The sequence below is a fragment of the Megascapheus bottae genome, chromosome 19 (assembly GCF_031878675.1).
Source record: "Megascapheus bottae isolate mThoBot1 chromosome 19, mThoBot2.hap1, whole genome shotgun sequence".
Taxonomy (NCBI): domain Eukaryota; kingdom Metazoa; phylum Chordata; class Mammalia; order Rodentia; family Geomyidae; genus Megascapheus; species Megascapheus bottae.
In genome coordinates, this window is record NC_143527.1 from 18,013,319 (window position 1) to 18,033,901 (window position 20,583).

The 20,583-nt window shown below is 51.3% G+C and overlaps 1 protein-coding gene across 3 annotated transcripts in view; it reads left to right on the forward strand.

Moving 5' to 3' along the window:
* Positions 1 to 1,917: 1,917 nt before the first annotated feature.
* Smad7 (SMAD family member 7) overlaps positions 1,918 to 20,583 on the forward strand; it is a 28,491-nt gene continuing 9,825 nt past the window's right edge. Inside the window, exons 1-3 of one of the 3 annotated variants that reach the window (XM_090353127.1) lie at positions 1,918 to 3,323; positions 4,679 to 4,732; positions 10,322 to 10,396. In XM_090353127.1, the coding sequence (XP_090209253.1) occupies positions 2,708 to 3,323; positions 4,679 to 4,732; positions 10,322 to 10,396 (745 nt within the window). In that variant the 5' untranslated portion in view covers positions 1,918 to 2,707. The remainder of the gene's footprint in view (positions 3,324 to 4,678; positions 4,733 to 10,321; positions 10,397 to 20,583) is intronic. The other 2 variants (XM_090353128.1, XM_090353129.1) reach the window with 2 other exon arrangements.

Genomic DNA, 20,583 nt, shown 5'->3' on the forward strand with positions numbered 1-20,583 from the left:
GAGGAAGAGCTGAGGTCTTTTGCCTGACCAATGCCTTCCCCATTGCCAAGCAGTAATCTCCAGTCAGTAATACCTTTCTCTGGAGCCTTAGGATTTAAACTCTCCAACCCTAAGCACCAGGAAAGCTAACAAGGCTTTCAAGGGCGCAGAAACAGGCCCCGCATGCAAATGAGTGCCTTAGGCGGGTCTGCTCGCTGGGTAACCTTCCCGCGCCGGGAGGCGGGGTGGCGGGTGGCCGAGGTCTTCCGGACCCGGGAGGAAACCTGCCGGCGGCGCGCAGGCGAGCCCCCCTCCGCGCCCCCCTTCCCCGCCCCCTTTCCCCCTTGCAGCTCGTCAGCCAGCCAAATGCATTCCAGAGCGGAGCACAAGACACGCTTCTCCAGGCAGTCCTAGAAACCGGAGCCCGGCGTGGGGAGGCGGGAGCGAGCGCGCGCGGCCGCGGCTGAGGTCACACTCGCGCCGCCGCCCCGCCCTCGGCCGCGCGGCTGTTCCCTCCAGCCTGCACTCCCCAGGGCCTCGGTCCCGTCCGCTGGGGATGTCTTTTACCCGGAGACAGCGTTCTCCTCCCCTTTCCCTCGGCCAGGGCCTTTTACAACAAAACGAATGAATGAAGCGCGGGGCCGCGAGCGGCGCTGGGCCGGGATCGGGCCGCCCGCCGGCTCGCCCTGCCCCAAAGCCCTCGCCGGCGAAGCCCTGCGGTGCTCCCGGCTCTCCCCAGTTCTCCTATATTCCGGCCGGGTCTCAGTCGATTCGGGGAGCTTCTCGCTCCCCCCCCCCCCACCTCTTCCCTTCCCCATTGATCACCCAGGGCAGACTCGGGAGGGGGTGGCGGTGGCGGCGGGGGGGGGGGCGAGAGAAATAGCTTTTAGAAACCCGATCTGTTGTTTGCGAAACACAATCGCTTTTTTTTTTTTTAAAGCGACAGGGTGTCTAGACGGCCACGTGACGAGGCCGGAGCCGGGCGCGCCACTGCGCAGTGGAACCAGCCGAGCCGAGGGCCGGGCGGGGGGGGGGGGGGGGGGGGCGGGGAGGAGGCGGCGGCGGCGGCGGGGGAGGAAGGGGGAGGGAAGGGGGCGGAGGCGGGAGGCCTTGCGGGAGGCGGCGAGCCCAGGGCGCACTCGCCTGCTGCTCGGCGCACGGAGGATCTGTCCCCGAGCCGCGCCAGCCGAGCCAGCCGGGCGCCGAGCTTGCTCCGCTCGCCGCGCCAGAGAGAGCTGCCCGAGACGGAGCCAGCCCGCCGGCGCCGAGCCGCCCTCAGCGCCAGAGCCCCTGAGAGCGGCGCGGCGAGCCCCCGCGGCGGCAGAAGTACCCGAGCGTCGGGAGAGGGCGGTCGGGGGACAAGGAGGCTTCCGAGAGCGACGAAGAGAGTCTCGGAGGAGGAGGCGAGAGGACACCCGGGCCTCCTGCCCGCCGCAGCCGAGTCAGGGCGGGCAGCTCATGCGGGGAGCTCCGGCGGCCAGTCGCGATCAGGGGAGGGGGCACCAGCGGCTCCCCCATTAGCGTGCCGTTTGTGCCCAGGGGGGAGAGAGCGTGCGCCCCGCCGGGAGCCAGCCACCGCGCCGCCCACCCCGGCGCTGTCAGCCCCGCGGGCGCAGCCGCCGCCGCCGCCGCAGCAGCATCTTCGGTCCCCCGCGCCCCCACCATCGCCGAGGGAGTCCCCGCCGAGGACCTGGACCCCTGGGAACGCCAAAGGAAAGACCAGAGTCTCCCTTAAAACTCAGATGCTCAGGATTGAAGCAGCCTACCCAAAGCGTTCTGTGGATTAAAAACATTTTTTTTTTCTGTCTAAAGAAAAAGACCAACGAGTCTGCAAGAAAAAAAAGGGGGGGTGTAACTCGTGGATACGTCGTTTTTTTTGTTTTTTAAAGCCTCAAACATCTTGTTCTACTTTGTAGACATTTTCTGTCTTTTTCTTTTTCTAACGCGGACTCCACCTGGACACCCCCAGACCTCCCGGGTGCGAGGAGGTGTTTTTCATTTGGGGCTTTGCAAATTTGGCTTTTAGGTTTTGAGAGAGCCTCCTCATTTCGCCAGACGTCTCATGCGGGGTGAAGTCCATTCGGCCCCCTCCCCCGAGTCTTCGTGTGCACGGAATTCGAGGAGATCCGGTTACTAAGGATATAGAGGGGAAAAAAAAATAAATCGCCGTGTGCCTTTTTTTTTTTAATTGCCTGCTTCTCCCCACCCCCAAATTAAGTTGCTTAGCAAGGGGGAAAGAGGCTTTTTCCTCCCTCCAGCAGCCCAGCCGAACGCCTTTCGGTGTTTGCTCCGGCGGATCTTCCATGTAGGAAGCTGAGGCTGGCGAACCCGACATTAGGGAGCCACTGCGGGGGAGCCTCTTTTTGGGGAGGCGCCGACTGGGGCAGGCTCGGCCGCCCCCAGGGAAGCGGCGGCCGCGTTCCTCCGGGGCGCGCCGGGGCCCGAGAGCCGCGCAGGGCGCGGGCCGCGCGGGGTGGGGCAGCCGGAGCGCAGGCCCCCGAGCCCCGGCGGGCGCCCCCGGGCCCCCGCGCGCGCCCCGGCCTCCGAGAGACTGGCGCATGCCACGGAGCGCCCCTCGGGCCGCCGCCGCTCCTGCCCGGGCCCCTGCTGTTGCTGCTGTCGCCTGCGCCTGCTGCCCCAACTCGGCGCCCGACTTCTTCATGGTGTGCGGAGGTCATGTTCGCTCCTTAGCCGGCAAACGACTTTTCTCCTCGCCTCCTCGCCCCGCATGTTCAGGACCAAACGATCTGCGCTCGTCCGGCGTCTCTGGAGGAGCCGTGCGCCCGGCGGCGAGGACGAGGAGGAGGGCGCAGGGGGAGGCGGAGGAGGAGGCGAGCTTCGGGGAGAAGGGGCGACGGACGGCCGGGCTCATGGGGCCGGTAGTGGCGGCGGCGCGGGCAGGGCTGGCTGCTGCCTGGGCAAGGCAGTCCGAGGTGCCAAAGGTCACCACCATCCCCACCCCTCAGCTGCGGGCGCCGGTGCGGCCGGGGGCGCGGAGGCTGATCTGAAAGCGCTCACGCACTCGGTGCTCAAGAAACTGAAGGAGCGGCAGCTGGAGCTGCTGCTCCAGGCCGTGGAGTCCCGCGGCGGTACGCGCACCGCGTGCCTCCTGCTGCCCGGCCGCCTGGACTGCAAGCTGGGCCCGGGGGCGCCCGCCAGCGCGCAGCCCGCGCAGACGCCTTCGTCCTATTCGCTCCCCCTCCTGCTGTGCAAAGTGTTCAGGTGGCCGGATCTCAGGCATTCCTCGGAAGTCAAGAGGCTGTGTTGCTGTGAATCTTACGGGAAGATCAACCCCGAGCTGGTGTGCTGCAATCCCCATCACCTTAGCCGACTCTGCGAACTAGGTAAGAGGTTCTGTGCCCACCTTCCCTCCCCCTCTCCCCGGTGCGGAAGTGCTGGGGAGGAAAAGCCTCTGCAGGCTTTACTCGTTGCCACTCTTCCTGGGGCGAGCGTACCCCCCCCTCCTGGAGGGGACGTGGGGGGCAAAAAACAGGAGAGCGACCAGGGAAATCTGGACGGGCATTCCTTGGGGGTTCCCCCTTCCTAGGCTTTTCTCTGTCGCCACGAAGTGGGGACGGTTCACGGACGACACTGTTCTTATGCATCCACTGTACAGACACGAGGCTCGGAATTAGATGCTTAATTTCCTGATCATCAAGGAGGTGCAAGGAAAAGTAGGGGGTCATTATTTTCTCCATACCCGGAAAGGCATTGAGGTGTGTGGCCGAGTTGGACTCTGTCCAAGCCCGCCAAGGAAGGCTGGGAGAAGAGAGCTACAAAAGCTGGAAAAAGTGGCCTCCTTGAGTGACTAAAGAGTGTCCTAGCGGGCACAAATGGCCCAGATACTGCCCTGGCCTCGCAGCTTTGCAGTTTGGGGCCAGAGTTAAGATGGGAGGCCAACTTATCGTCTCAATCAGCCTCGGGGTGAAAAGGAAAGGCAGCCTGGAGAAGTTGAGAGCTCCCTACATTTTTCTTTCTTCTGCATAGAAGAAGACCTACAATTAGTAGGTTGCAGAATGGTCGACTTCCTCCCCCCTTCCAGGGCCGGGGTGACGTCGCTGACCCTTAATTGCGCGGGGACCCGGGCTTCTGGGATGGGACCCAAAGTGCCTGCCTTCCTTTCCACCCCCTCCACTCTGATCTCCTTTCTCAGCTTCTTTGTGCATGAAGTGGGAGGTGCACCTGGCCCACGGCAGCGTCCCCCAAGTTCACCAGCACACATGGTGGGGGGAGGCATGTTACCCGATGAGCTGGGAGGAGGGAGTCCCACGTTCCCCGCGCGCGTGGGGGCGGAGGTGATTGCACTTAGGGGCGGGCCGGGGCGGAGGAGGGCCGGGGGAGGGGGATCGGAGAGTTCCTGGACGTGAATGGGGCGCAGTTGCCCCCCACCCCCACCCCGTCAACTGTGAAGTGCGCGGCTCCGGTCGAGCCGCGACCAAGCCGGTGGTTTCCAGCCGGCCCGCCGAGCGCCGCGGCGGCGGCCGCAGACGTGGAGGAGCGGAGCGCCGAGGCTGGCGCCAGGCGGCCTCTTTTGTTTATCTGACAGCTAAATATCAAGGCAATCACCGCCTCGCGGCCCTGCCTCCAACCCCCACAGCTAAGACAAACAGTTGGGCTAAAAGGATGCCTGTGTTATCATAAGTTCTATCTCTCTTTCTCATGGCTCGGCCTTTATATTCTCTTACTTTTTTAATTCCAGAGTCTCCTCCCCCTCCTTACTCCAGATACCCGATGGATTTTCTCAAACCAACTGGTGAGTAGATGGTTTTCAAAGTATCTTTCTTAAGTTTTAAGTCTGGATCTCTAGAACCGGGTGTTTTCCTGTCTGGGTGGTGGTCTAGGGAGGTGCTATTAGAAGTTTATTTAGACTTTTCCATTGTCTGGACTCCCCTCCCCCCAATTTCCTCGATATGCTTTTACATTTTCTTCCTTTTTGTATATTTACACTCCAAGGCCAAACTTAACTCAGCTTTTAGTCCTATTTCTAGAGAGCCAAACAAGACAGGTTGATGGGAAATTTTAGGAACTTAGAGCAAAAGGAAAGGGATGAGTAGAAAAAAACAAGACAGTTTCGGAGGGTTCAGGGGAGTCTTTGGTTTGGAGGAAGACATTAGAACATTTGAGATGTCCGGGAACAAGGAGGGGAGTAGGGCCCCCTGAGCCACTTTCTGGGATTTTCTCAGAATTCGTGATAGGGACTGAAAGTTTCCAGCACAGTTCTTGCCTGCCTGTTGCTTTGTCACTGAATGGCATGGGGCCAGGGCAGAAGCCCATTTGAGACTGGCACCAGTCTGGTTGTGGTTGTCTTCATTCAACTTGTAGTTGGCAGTACAGGGGCTCATCCTTTGGAGCTGGCTGTGCCAGGGGACAGGGTCAGCAGAACAGATTGGGGGTGAAAGCAGGGACAGGTTCTGGTTTCTCGAAGCTCCCTTCAGTGGGAGAGTCATTTGCTGAAAGTGCGGATTGTAACTTTGAGTGTGTGTGTGTGTGTGTGTGTGTGTGCTCAAATATTGGTGCCTACAAAAAAATGCAATGTTGTGACATTTTTATTTTGCCAAGATTCTGGGAGAGGGGAAAAGTGAAGGGTTGGGCACCATTTAGCTCCAGGAATTCTTCAAGTCCTTCCGCCTCATGAGTTTTGGCTGTTGGGCCTTTCCCCCCACTAATTAAAAGTTTTGCTGGGGCGTTGTCATAAATTAAATACTTTAATGAACATGTAACCGAAGCCCATGCTGTGCAGCCAGCCCTCCCTGGACAGGACGCCACCAGCACACTCAGGTTGGGAAGGCGTTCCTGCTTGCCTGGTGCCTGGCTAATAAGTGGCCTGCAGAGCATGTGATATTTTGCTTTCGATTTACAAAACACTAGATAAATGGTCATTAATGAGAAGATAACTAACACTCTGTATTTGTAACAAATGCTAACTGGAATTACCAACCTCTGCCCCCACCCCCCAATGGAACTTGCTAGTGTTTTTGACTTTAAAAAAAAAAAAACCAGATAATTCTTTGAGGTTAGTTTTAATGGGTATCTCTGTGCTTTATTTTCTTCTTTCTGTATTCTTCAAATTTAAGGAGGTTGCCTTAAAAGAGAAGTCCCAGAAGGAAAGAAGAGTTAGCATAAAAGTTCCTCCAAAACTTAAAAACAAAAGCAACCAACCAACAAAATAGAAAAGAAGAGCCAAATTAGTCTTGGATTTGCTGTAGACAAACTAGAATAAATCGTTCATAAAGTCTGTCCATAGGATTTAAGCAGTCATTCTGGCAAGACAGAACCTCATTTTTTTTTAGGTGAGGAGAGTGATATATTTATTCATTAGCAAGTGTTGACATTAGGTAGCAAAATGTGTGTAAAGAGAGAAGCCACAAAGACAGGAATGTGCCATTTCCAAGAGGGAGAAACAGTTTCCAGACCAGCCAATAGGAAGTGATTATCCTGCCAATCGGAAACGCAAACAGCTGGTTACTCACCCCCTATGTTTTGTTTAAAATAAAGCAACAACAAAAGGAACAAAACCAGGATCTGTTTTGTAGGAGTGTGGGGGTGGTATCCGATGAAGCCCCCTTGAGAGGAATGGTCAGGACATGGGCAAAGCAGCCAGGTCTGGGGCTGCAGGGCTACGGGGACTAGGCTAGGACTGGTTTTGCTGGCTGCTGTGGCCAAGGTTGTTGTGGTTAAGCATACAAGTTGGAGAGGTACTGTCTCAGGTTTTTCTCTACCTAGAGTATGAAGAAGTGTTAGGTTTGGGGGAATTCAGATCATGTAGTTCCATTCTTAATTTTCTAAAAGTATTAGTCTTGGGTTAGGTGAAAGAAACATAAAGCATTGTAATAAACAGTTGCTAAAATCCAAAACCAGCTGCATAATTAAGGGAATCCATTCGGTGAAATCCCCAGCTTGGGAAGACTGGTACCCCTGGGTTGAGTAGCCAGTGGAGAGGGACTAAAGTGATGGTAAAGCTGCTTAACTGTAGTCTTTGAACTTGGCACACCAGGTTCTGTGTGGCCACAAACCAGCAAAGCCATCCTGTAAAGGCATGGTGGACCTGAACTTTGGGACAAGTGGCCGTGGCCTGTGGTTCTTGGAAGTTAGGAGAATTTACTATTTGCCTGCGAGGACCTTGGGCTTTAGCTTCCTGTGTATTTAGGAGGTTTGAATACCCAGGCTTGCTATGGAGAGGATCCTGGGAGGTCTCATAGTATGCTTGGGTTGGGGAAACCAGGGGGGTAGTGCACTGTTTGTTTGTTTTTTGGTGTTAGTTCTGGGGCTTGAACTGGGGGGGGGGTAGGCACTGTTCCTGAACTTTTTTGCTCTAGGTTAGCACTCTACCACTTGAGCCCCACAGCTCAATTTTAGGCTTTTTGGTGGTTAACTGAAGATGAGTCTCGTGATTTTTTCCTTCCCAGTCTGGTGATCTTCAGATCTCAGCCTCCTGAGTAGCTAGGACTACAGGGATAAGCTGAATGATGTCTGTGCCATCGTCTTTTAGAGTCGGCTACTGGAGCCAAGATCTGGCCTTGCCTTTCTTCTTCACTTATGTCTTTACTTTTCTAGAGGTGAGGAAAGAATTTGATTAGATCATATGTTCATTTCATGATAGAAGATTCCAGAGTAGTACTGTGGTCTGAATCTGGGCTCCTTTGAATTCTGAGTTAGATGGACTCCCTGGGGTGGAGCTGTGTCATGTTGGTGATAATTGAATGGTTACTAACTCCCACAGTACTTCAGAAATTCATAACTAAGTGAGTCTGGTGAGAGCGGTGGATGAGACTTTATCAACCTTTCTGTGGGGTTCAAGTGCCCAGGCTGGCTTTGAACCGTGATCCTCAGATCTCAGCCTCTTGAGTAGTTAGGATTACAGGTGTGAGCCACTGCTCCCAGCCTCAGTTGGGAACTCTTGTTGTAATCCTTTTCTCCCTTAGAACTTAGCACTTTCTGGTACTTGGTAATTTGGAATGGTTGGTGAGAACCAAGAATGGCCAGTGTAACTAAGTGCAAGTAAATCTAGGCTCTGAGTAGCAGAAGGCACAGTTAGAAGGCAAGAGACTCTGGATGTGGAGATCTGATCAGGGATCTGATTTATCTTTGCAGAGCTTTCTTGCCTGTCTGCAATCTAAGGGTAGCTTGAAGCCAGTCTTTGTGCTGGGGACAAGCTTATTCCAGTCAGAGACCACCAGAGAAAAGGGTTGGAACTTGGTGGCCTGCCTGGAGAGATAGGACCCTGGGATAGGAGCTGGATTATTGGGGACATCCTGGCTCACTGGGTGGCCCATCGAGCTACTCAGTGGTACCTCAGTTTACCTGGCTGCATGTGAAACAGGTATTCTCCACTGCTTCACTGGGGTGGTAGGTAGAGAGGCCTAATTAAGGTGTGTAAATGCCTCCTGAGATCAAAGGCCCTACAGAAGGGCAGAGCACATTTCATAAAAACACTTGTGGTTGCAGGAGGAGCTGGCTCACCTTTGATGTGAGACAGGCTAACTCCCTGCCTGTGGTCTCCCGCTCTGCCTGGAGAGGCCAGGCTTTTCCTTTGAAACACACCTTGCTCCTGGCATTTAGCCAGCCAGAGCTGGGGGTGGGGGTGGCCTTGGATAAGTTGTGTTTAATGCGAAGTGTCTTCATTTGGGGACTGGTGGTAGAGGAGGGGAATGAGAAGCCTATCTCTAGAAAATAGTGAGGGCCAACAGAGTAATTTAGAAAGTGCAGGGTATACACCCTTCAACAAGGAACTCCGTTTCCTGCCTCCCCCTATTGTTTTCCATTTGATTAAATGTATCCTGTCAAGCTGTATATTCCTGTTAGGAATTATACTGTACCCTGACAAAATGAGATTGCATACATAGTCCTATTCTCCCCTGCCACTTCTCCCTTCTCCTTCTCCCTGTCTTTCGAGCTTTTTTACTGGTTTACTTGGAGATGAGTCTATAGGACATTTCTGCCTAAGTTGGCTTTGAACCAGAATTGAGGTTCTCAGCCTCCTGAGTAGCTAGGCTTCTAGGTGTGAGCCAACGGAATCCCTCTGTTCTTTTGAGGAGTTTTTGGATAGGGTATTGGAAATGGAACCCAAGATCTTGTCTATGCTAGGTAATTGCTCTACCACTTAGCTACCCCAACCACTCCCCTCCCAGCCCTGGGGAGTACTTGAAAAGTTATTCTTCCAGTTTGGGAGAGAATTTGAGAAGAGAGGTAGGATCTTGATTTTAGAGAGAACCTCAATGAGAGCAGAATCCTACAAGACAGGGACCATGTGTAGGACAGGCTTGCTCCATCTCCTTCCTCTTGTCAGAAACAGAGGCATCTCCTTTGCCTTCTAAGGTCTCCCTTGGGCTACATCTGGGCTGCCCTTTGGTTTGACCTCTATCTGCTAGTGTGGCCAAGGAGACTCCAGTTGGAAACTGGTAGAACACTCTCAGGGACATCTGCTAGTGGCCTGGTGACCTGGAGTGGGATGACTGGAGTCTTCGTGAACCAACTTGAAACTTGGCAGGAAGCACCATTTCTGAGCTGGGCTTTCTACAGAGACTTTGGGAAGTTTGACTTTGGCAATGATGCATGACTTACAGGTCTTGTATATTTGCGTTCCATGGGATTAATTACTTGTAGTTCATGGGCATAAGTTTTTGTTGTAATTGCTTGGAGGATGGCTGTAGATGTCTTTCAATGTGTTTCTTAGCTGGAGTTGTTATTATCTTCATTAACATTGAAGTCACTGCTGAGTACCTGAGGGTGACTGATAAACAGAAAAGGCCAGTTAGAGGAGACAGAAGCTGTCCGTGACACAGACTAGAAAGATTGTGCAAACTGAAGGCAGATCATCTCTATCTTCAGGTCTTGCTTAGAAGTTTCTGTCTGGGTATATATAGTAAGCTCTGAAGAACACTCCAAAGAATTAGGAGTATCTTTTTAAAGGACAAAGAGGACATCCTCATGTATATCTGTGGCAGAGACAACCTCAGTCTCCTAGTTAGAAAGCGATTGACCTTGATGGGAGAAGACAGAAGAGAGTTGAGAAAGTTCATTCCAACCTTCTTTGACCTTGGGAACCACCTGATGCCCTCAATGGGGAACTTGTAATATAGGAGAAATTCCAGTCAGTCTGTTTGGGCCTGACTTGACTAATGATTAACTGACTGCCTGAAGCCCAGACGGGTGACAAGATGCTGTGGTCTGTCTTAGGATGGGCTGTGAAGCCCAGCAGACCATTAATAATCAGCCTCGAGGCTGCAAGTCAGACTTTTGGAATGTGTGGTCTCTTTTCATGATCTTTAGAATGTGCCTAAAGATGAGTCTTGGGTGTTTTTATTTGTGTACTTATGTATTTCTCTCTTCTGTGCATCCACAGCAGACTGTCCAGATGCTGTGCCTTCCTCCGTTGAAACAGGGGGAACGAATTATCTGGCCCCTGGGGGGCTTTCAGGTAAGACTTTGTCTTATTTTCCTGGCATGTCCAAAGTTTCTGGCAGTTGTCTGAAATCAAAGGAATGGAGGTGCTTTCTGCCACCCCAGCTGGTCTGGATTTCATTTTTTTTTTCTTAATGTCTTAAACTGGATACATCCGGGGTAACTGGTGCCCTTCCACTCGTCATCCTGTGGTCCTTTATGCATCAGAGCCCCAGTTCTTGCCAGGCATGGGGAAACTAGTGCCAGCTGGGCTGGGGGCTGATTTTGTGCAAGAAGTGTTTCAAGGTTATTTGAAGGAATCTCCTGGCTTAAGACTTCCATTTGGTACTTTGGTGTCACAAACTCACATGTTCAAGTTCTTTGTTGCTTTTTTGCATGGGGTATCTTGAAGGGATTGGTTCATATTTAAGGAACTTCTTGAGGACAGAACCCAAGCACAGTTTAGATGACAGTAGATTGGGTTGCTTCCCTTGAGTGGGGTTTTGTAATGCATCGTTTGGACCAGTAGAGCTCCGTACTGGGTGCCAATAGGTGGCACAGGAAGGAAGACCTAGAAAGTCAAGACTGGAGAAGTTGAATTGGGGTAGAGCCCATTCCTCATTGACCTCCAAACCCTGGGAAGAGAGGGGATGCTTCAAGAAACTTACTGGCATTGCAAGTGGAAGGCATCATATCATATTCGTGTCTTAAAGACATTATTTCTTCCGGTTTCTCTTACCCACCATATCACAATTCGATTTGCTAAAGCAGGAAGAAAAGTAACCTTGGGGTGGGGGGAGGATTCCAGCAGAATTCTGAGCACATTTTGGTCAGGTTTGCCTTTTAGGCTGTTGGTGTAAGATCACAACTCAAATGGAAGCTGTAAAATTTGTGCTGCATCCTTTTTGTGTGTGTGTGAGGTGTGCCTACTTTTGTGGGCTGAGCCCCTAGAACCCCATGTGTCGGTTTCAGGTATCTCTCCCAGGCTCTCCCCTTCAGGAATTGAGCTTGCTGAGAAGGTCTGTGAGGAGACCCTTGTTTGTTTTGATTTCAGTGCATATATACTCTGACTGTTATGTGAGGCAGAGGGTATTGTTTACTCAAAGCTTTTAATGAGAACTGAGCAGGAAAAGAGGGTCCCCCAAGAGGGAGGGGGGCTTTGAATCTTGGCAGAGGCGGAAGGAGACAGTAGGCCTCACGTCTGAGGAAGACAACAGGCACACAGCCCTGAGCACACCCCATCTTTTCTGCTTTCTAACCTGAGTGACTTGAGAGACTTCTTGAAGGAAAGAGCCACTATAGACGTGAAAAGAGTCTGAGCAAAGTAACACTCAGGATGTTGTTAGAGGTTTTTTGTTTTTTTTAAACTCTGAGTGTGTAGAGAGAGGGGCCGTGGCCCCTCCAAACCACATGAAATAAGCAAGGAAGTGGTAGCTTGAAAGGGTCTTTTGGGAAGGTTTATCTTATTGATAACATCTTGTCTGTCTCCTTTGCCGGAAATGATGACATACCAGCCTAAGCCAGCCTCCTCGCCCAGCCCCAGGAGCCAAACAGCGTGACCTGGGCAGTTCTCTATGTTGCCCAAACCTCCTCCAATCCTAGAAAGAAACTGGGGGTGATGGAATCACTAAAGAGACCCCCCCCCCGATCATTGCAGCCACTTGGATGAATGAGTGGCTAGGAAAGAGTGGTCTGATCCTGAAGGATGGTGTGGTTTGGTAAAACAGCAAAAGCAAGAAAAGGAGGGGGTGCCTCCACATGAAAGAGCATTTGTTTTGAATTTTAGCTCTTGATTTACTAATTCCCAAGGCATCAAAGTTGGAACTCTTTCTTCTCTCCGGGCCTAGTTGGAGCTGTGTATTAATAATGTGCTGTGGGGGGAGGTTGTAGAAACTAGTTTTTGGGTTGGTGCCAAAGATTTGAGGGTGTCTGGAGGAGAGAGTCAGTGGCACGGAGAAGACCCAGAGTTCTTCTGTCTATAGGATGATTGCCCCCCTAAAGGTGATTGTGTGGGCCTGCACAGAGGTGCAGGCAGTCCAGACCTCTTCAACAAGTCTGTTGTTTGGAACCTGAAAAGTGGGGAGGCCATGGGGTTACAGGACACTGAGGATGAAGGGTCAGCTTGGTGGACGCTAGGGTGGGGTAGGGAGCAATGAAAACACCCACAAGGAGTGTCTTTTCCCTCCTCCCCCTTGAAATAACCTCATGGAGTCCCTTTCACAGGCCCTGTGTGCTGTTTTCCTTCCTGTCCTGCCCTGGCTGAGAGAGGCCTTAATGAATGGGGCTCAGTTTAGGGTAGGAGGAAGGTCGGCAGCGGCAACGGCAGCCAGGCCTTGATTCTTTTGGCAAGGGAAGAAGGGAAAGAGAAAACGGGCAAATGTGAAAATGTGGGGGTGGAGTATGCTCAAAGCCCCCCCCCTCCTAAAATGCAGGGGTGACTCCAAGGCTGGCCCTTCCCTTTCTTGCCAGCCAGGAGGAAGGGGAGTGGGCGGGAGGAGCCCTGAGAGCCTGGCTGCTGGCTGCAGGTTGGAATTTCAACCTTGCAGCTTAGTTGGGGGGGAGGGGAGAGTGGGGGACGACAGCAGACCCTGCCCTAGGGGACTTGCAGTGAAACACACCCCACCCTTGCAAGTTTCCTCAGTCTGGGAAAATGGGACATTTTTAGAAGGCGGTGACTTGGTTCCAGGAGATTGTACTTTCATTTCTGACAGCCGGCTCCCCCGAGACAGATGGATTGCTCTGTGTGTGTGTGCATGTGTGTGTGCGTGTGCGTGTGCGTGTGCGTGTGTGTGTGCTCGTGCAGACACACATGTGTGCATTGCAAACCTACAGATAGACCTATGTGTAGGCACTAAAATCATGTCAGTGCCTAAGGGGCAAGCTCTGGAGGACAAGCTACGACCTTGTCTTACGTATGGGGTCAGTTGACATCAGCACAGCCCTTCCATGAGGCTGTTATGTGTATCTAGGTGTGGGGTGGTTCTATAATGTGATTTGACAGTGCTGTGATTTGTTTAGCCCTCTGGGCACCAGTGTCTTTGAAAAGGCATGCATGTAAATCCAGACCAGGCCCTTACAACTGCTTGGACACAAATGTATCTTGGTGTGAGTCTAACGTAGCTGGGAAGCGTCTAGGTTCAGTGGTGGAAGGAGCAAACATTTGCTCCATTGTATGGCTGGGGATGAGAAGCATGTGCTGTTGGAAGCAGTCATCTTTGCAGTCTCTGGAGCTTCTGGGGGCCTGCACTTTGCCTGTGTGCTGTCCTGGTTTGGAATAGGGGTTGGTCTAGGTTACTCAGCTGCATACCTGGCCTTCAGTAAGTAGCTTCCTTGAAAGAGCAATATGTGGTACTGTCTAGGTGGACCTTCCCTGTCTGTTCAGAATTGGAGGCCAGCAGCCATTTATAGTTACTTAAACTTCAGTAGAGGGATTACTGTGGATTCCAGGGAGGGAGAGAGACCCCATCCCTTGACTGTACGGTCACTCTTGGTAACATAACGCTGGCCAACTCTTTGGCTCCCAAGTCTGAGGTGCAAGCATCTTTGAGTCATCGCTTCATCATTTCATGGACAGGTTCATCCCCTCTTTGATTGATCCCTGCTGGCATCTGCCATAGTGAATCTTAAAGTAGCCTTTGAAAATACTTCTATAATCTGAAAATACTGCCCTGGCTCTGTCTGTGGCCAAGTTGGGCTCAAACCAAGTAGCTTTAGGAAAGATTGTTGCATTCTGTTTTAAGGAGTTACCCAGCTGCATGTGAACAATTTATTGTCTAGGAACTGTGATCACAAACCTGGGTGCCTGTTATGGTGCTCTCTGGGTCTTCTTCCCCTGTCTAGAAACAAGTAGCTTCTCACGTAGCTGTGTCAGGGAATGGTGAGGGATCAGGATTGCTTTTATGCCGGTGGCCTCCAGCACAAGCTCCTGGGAAATCAAAGGGGCAGCACTAAGACCCCAAGTGAGCTTCCCTACCAGCCGCCTCCCCTAAAGTCACTGAGGAGTGACAGTCTAAAGCTGCAGGAACAGCATCTCCCTCAATCCTGCCAGCCCAATGGCTCCAGGCTAGGGTGGGCTCCTCTCACCCTGTGTGTACCACACCCTGGCCTGGACCTTTTCTGCACAGCAGTAGGTTGTTTGCTGCTGTTGCCTTCTGTTCCTGCTCTTGGGGAAGGACTCAGATGAAAAAAATGTCTTATGTCCTAGAAAGAATTAGACAGTCAGATGGGGGTTAAATGCAGGGTCTCTGGAGCCAATCTGGTCTGCTATTCCTTTTAGACTGTTGGGTTTGCTGTCTGTGTATCCTGTCCCCATGCAGTCTAGCCATCAACTAGGGGTGCTTGTGGGGAAAGGACAGGAACCTTATGGTAGGGCTCTTGGCTAAAATCTAGCGTGCACTGACTCCCTTTCCCACTGGGGCTTTTTCTAGCAGAGTTATGGGCTATAAGTCAAGCCACCTCTATGGCAGTGGGGAGTAAAGAGGAAGGAAACACCAGAGAATTCATGAGCAGTTTCATGATCAAGAAGTTTCCTTTGCTTTTTTGTTTACTGCTTTTCGCAGTATAATGATGGCCCGTCTGGTCTTCCTTGAACTTGGAATAATAGCATGCTTAAGATAAGCAGAGTAAGAGTTGCAGGATGCCAGACTTCCTTGTCCATTTGAATCCCTTGGGATTGAGACTGTCCTCAAAGAAGAAGCTTGCTTGTTTGCAGAAGTGGTAATCACCCATGTGCTTTTCTTCTTTGCTTTGGTGCTGTAAATAACATTGCAGAAGTGACCACGGGACCCTGCTTCCTGTGGAACCAGATAGGTGGCCATGGTTTGTGGTTCTGAATGTACTGGTGGTCCATACAATTCATATGAATACTAGTATACATTACTACCAGAACAGCAAACCCTGACCCATAGTACTTTGAAATACATGCAGATGTTTGGGTAGTCAGTGAAGAACATTGGCTATGAAGAGGGTCTTGGGGCCCTGTGAGGGGATACACTTGTTTCCATAGCATCCTTGAGGTTTACACTTGGGGCTGGAGAAAAAAGCCGGAAACCCAACTGCAATATGTTTTACCTGAACAACAGGTGCATCTCAGTGTTGAGTTTTCATACTCCTCTTTCCAAGCATTTGCAGAATAGGAAGCAGGAAGTATCTTCTGGTTTGTTCCTAAAGTCTGACCTTTTAGCCAGGGGAAGTGAGTGCCCTTGTACCCACTTGTCTCTGATGCTGTGTCCTCTGGCCCAGTCCAGGGGACAGTGAGCCAGGGCAGTGGAAGGGCTCTCAGTGCCAGTGGTCCAGACCCTCTCTGGGCTACAGGAGTCCCCCTCATCCCTGCTCCAGTCCATGTGATAGTTGAGTTGCTTTGTGGGTGCCCTCCCTTTGCGGGAGTCTGTGAGAGGATACTGTAAGTGCAGCCACTGGGAGGTCACCACTGGCCCTAGCATCTTTCTCGCTGGGGATTGAATGGCTGGCCCAGCATCTGGCTGCCTGCCTACTGTCACACAGAGGCTTCCTCTTGGGCTATTTTCAGCGGGAAGATATTATTAACTGCTGAGGCAGAGCCCTCAATTTAGTGGCTAACACACTAAGAAAGCCACATTGACTTGATGGCAGCCACCCTGCAGATACACATAGGCTCATATGGGGGACAGGGCAACACAGCCTTTGCCCCTTTTCCTTCTCTCTATGGGGTCACCTTGGGGATCTCAGCTTTTGACCTATTATTTCCTGGGGAATTTGCCATTGTAGGTTTGATGTCTGCTCTAGAGAGAAGCTGGCTCTGTGTGTGTTTGTGCACACATGCGTAGGTGCGTGCGTGGGTGCACTGGTAGTGAGACATGAACTTGGGTCTTTGTATGCATCCTTTGCTTTGTTGAAGGCTGATGTTTGAAGTGGTGACCCCTCTACTTCTGGCTTTTTTGCTGGTTATTTGGATATAAGATTCAGATTTGTCTGCCTAGGCTGGCCTTAGACCTCAAGAAGACTTTTTTTTATCAACCCGCCTCTTGTAGTGGGCTTATTAGAAAGTGAGACTAGTATCTACCAGGATGGGGGAATCTAGTAACAGGTATCGGAAAGGGAACTTTAATGGATTTACGACAGTTCCTCCTCCTCCTCCTCCTCCTCCTCCTCCTCCTCCTCCTCTTCTTCTTCTTCTTCTGAAAGGGAACTTTAATGGATTTAGGACTCTTCTTCTTCTTCTTCTTCTTCTTCTTCTTCTTCTTCTTCTTCGGAAAGGGAACTTTAATGGATTTAGGACTCCTTCTTCTTCTTCTTCTTCTTCTTCTTCTTCTTCTTCTTCTTCTTCTTCTTCTTCTTCTTCCTCCTCCTCCTCCTCCTCCTCTTCCTCCTCCTCCTCCTCCTCCGCCGCCGCCTCCTCCTCCTCCTCCTCCTCCTCCTCTTCTTCTTCTTCTTCTTCTTCTTCTTCTTCTTCTTCTTCTTCTTCTTCTTCTTCTTCTTCTTCGGAAAGGGAACTTTAATGGATTTAGGACTCTTCTTCTTCTTCTTCTTCTTCTTTTTCTTCTTCGGAAAGGGAACTTTAATGGATTTAGGACTCTTCTTCTTCTTCTTCTTCTTCTTCCTCCTCCTCTTCCTCCTCCTCCTCCTCCTCCTCCTCCTCCTCCTCCTCCTCCTCCTCTTCTTTTTAAATTTTGGAGAACTCCAGAGACAAGTTGTTCATGTAAGTAGTGGCTGAGACAGATGCCGGCTCTAGGATTTGGGGGGTTTGTTTTGCTTTGCTTTGCTCTTTCCCATCTACTCCTAGGAGAACTTTTGAGGCCATTTTCTTTAAGAAAAAGCCTGTTTGAGGACTTTGTTATTTTTTTTTATTTAAAGAAATATTTTACCAGAAGGGTCACCTTCAGTTGAAATGTTAACTGCAGCCTTATTTCCCAGTTTACTGAAGAATCTTTCATGAGTTTTGCAGTTTCTTCCCCAAACGGTTAGGCCAAGCAAGCAGCTCTTGGCTGGAAGCTAATTTTGGCTTGGCGGCACCAGGCTCGACGCAGGTCTCCACCCAGTGTCTTTAGCTCAGTTTTAACTTGCCAAAAAAAATTTTTTTTTTCTTGTGGAGGGAGGAATTTACTCAAGACCTTGGCTTTTTCACCTTGCTGCCGTCACGCCCACATCTGTGTGTCCATTCCCCTCCCCCCAGGGTTTCTAGAGAGGCTAGGAAAGTGTTAGGTCATATGGGCATCAGGCCCCTCCCCCTCCAGGAAGAGGGCTGGTCCCAGCCCCAGGATAGAGAATAAGGTACAGCATCCAGGAGTTCAAATCTTAGGTGGTGCCATTGCTCCAGTGACATAAGACATGGGACAAGGCCCTGCTTATGCCGTCATGAAGCCATCTTTAGGAAGGAGACCAGTAAAAAAGAGACTGTGTGTGGCTGGCTCCCTCTCCCCCCTCCTTCCAGCACTTTTCCTTAGCGTGCTTTGTTTTGTTTTCATAACACAACATGAGCCCTGGGGTGTGTAAAAGCATTGTTGAACACTTGGTGAGGGTAACTTGTCCAAACAGAGCAGGACGCCAAAGCAGAATGCTGTGGGCAGGTGGCATGCCCACAGAGGTTGCCCGGCTGGCGTCAGCCTTGGAAACACCTCTCAGCAGAGGACAGAGGCTTTTCTCTCTGGCTTTCTCAGAGACCAGAAGGGGAAGAGGGTTTTGACTGTCTTGCTGGCTCTGCTGAGGAGGTGAGCATTCTCTCTCCCTGGTGAGTTTATCTGGGCCTCCTTCTGCCAGGTGTGATGAAGCTGGGTGGCTCACCTGCTTTGGAGGGAAGCAGGAAGCACTTTGTCCTGTAGTTCCTTTATTTCTTTCTTGGGCATCCTACCATGTACCAGGCCTGGGGCAACATGGAGGACCAGTTCCTGGGTCTTGTATACTAGAGGTCAGAATTGCTCGGGAAAGTTGAAAAGTCCAAGTGGTGGAGGTCATCAGGGGTCATTTCTCAGGCCACTCACGGAGGAAGGCATGCTCGCGTGCATGTGCACATGGGCGCAAGTAGAGGTACAGGCTGGCCCCCTGGTGATGGGCTCACCAGCTGGTCAGAAATACAAAGCCATCAGCCCCTGCCTGTTGTGTGGTCTGTTGGAACTTAAGATACTGCAAAACTTGTGGGTGAACTGATCTGTCTTTGCATTCTCCCCACCCCCACTATCTGCTTGCAGTCCCCTGCAGAAATTGCAGAGGCACGCTGATAATTCACCCACCAATCTCCATTAGAATGGATGGGGGGCTCAGCCAGTGGAGGTGACCAGGAACACGGGACTCAAAATGGGACCACACCGGGGAGCTGGAGCAGTAGGAAGTGCCTGACAGGGCAGGAGTGCAAGAGGAGCTGGAGCCTGCATTTAAATTTTAAATCTGAATGTCAGTACCTAAGGTCTGGCCTGTGCAGGCTGAGGCCCTGGCAGACCTGGGGTTGTTTGCAGAGTAATCTAAGATGCACTTACTCAGGTGTTTCATTTTTATGTTTATATTGCCCTATGGCTTCCCCAGGGGATCCACTGATGGTTTCGGGGCCCACTGCTTAAATTATTCCAGTTGCTCCTCTCTGGAACCCCCTGATAGGACCTAGAGAGCTGGTTTTGCTTGGAGTTTGAGTCAGGCAGAAAGGGACAGTTTGGTCCCAACTCCAGTTTCACCTTTACCTTGAAGAGTTGGGAGTTGGTGTCTTGCTGCCAGAAGACTCAGCTAAGCAAGCCAGCAACAGTTGGTGTGGCTCCTGAGTTTGTTTCATTGTTACCTTTTTACCTTTTGACTTGAGTTCATCACTAGACAGGCGGTACTGGTGGCAGATTATCGACATTTTTGGTGGGTGGCTCCAGTGGGACAGGGGAGTTAGATAATGGCCCCTAAGCCCCTTTCCTACTTTCTCCTGCTCCCAGTTATCTAGTGAAGTTGGAATTGTCTCTTTCCTCCTTCCCTCCCTCCCCCCAACAGGCTAAGTAAGGGTCATCTGAGCTGTTTAGTTCCAAGTGTTTGGAGACTTGTCAGCCACACAGGCAGGCTTTCTGCTAGCCAGCACTGCCCCACCCCTCATTAATCAGTAACCATGAGGGAAAAGCAAAGTTGAATAATCCCCCTGCTCTTGATGTGCCTTGTACTTCAAGAGATGGGCCTGTAATTCCGTGAAGTAACAAGGGGAGCCTGCTGGGGGAGCTGCAGGGGGGTTGTCTCCCCTAAGCTCCCCTCTGCGGCCTTTTCAGGGTGTCCTGGGAGGAAATTCTAAGAATTGGAAAAAAGAGTATCCTGCAGCTTTCTAGCCTAGACCTGGCCTGTTCTTGGCTAAGCTTCCAAGTGAGAAACTAAGCCACCAGCTGTTGCTGGGCCTCTCCTGAGCCTTCTTGGTGTTCTAGACCTCAGTGTTCTCACCTACAAAGGAAGGGGTTGGACTTGGTCACCCGCTCCTTACTGATGTGACACCCTAGGATCTGTAATGGTTGGTCGCTCCTTGAGTTTGAGGTTTTATCTACTGGCTTCACTTTAAATTCTTCCTGTTTTTTTGCCTTGTAAACATCCAAATATGAGAGGAAGCTGAGGATTTTTTTGTTTTTATGTGTGTGCCAGTTCTGGCTTGGACTTAGGGCCTGAGCATTGTCCTTGGGCTTTCTTAAGGCTAGCGCTTTACCACTTGAGCCACAGCACCACTTCCGGCTTTTTCTGTGTATGTGGTACCAAGGAATCCAACTTGGGTTTTTGTGCATGCTAGGCAAGCCCCTCTACCTACCACCAGGCCAAACTCCTGGCCTAAGCTGATGACTCTTTAATTCAGAAAAAAAAACCATATATATTCAGTAATACATGTATATAATTTATGTGTGCAGCATTTGCATACATTTTTCAGGTGGAGGGCTTAGCTGAAACTCAAACCTACGGGAATCCCCAACTCAGTAACTGTTCATTCAGGAGGGTAGATGGTAGGTTTTAGGCTGCACTTAGAGGGGCATTAGAAGGCATGGAAGGGGGCTTGTTTACTGTTCCCAACCACACCCTCCCCAACTCAAGACCTTGAGCAAAGTTGAAAAGTGCTCTTATTACCTTATTTATTACTGAGGGTTTCTTTCCCTCCCCCTTCCCCTCCTCTCAGTCTTTCTCCCTCCCCTCCTTACCTGGTAAAATAGACATAAAAAGGTTTACCACGTTGCTACCATTATGTGTTTGGTGTGTGCACGGGCTAGCATGCATAAACAGGTCCTGGGTGCAGTCCCTGAGCTTTTTTTTTTTTTG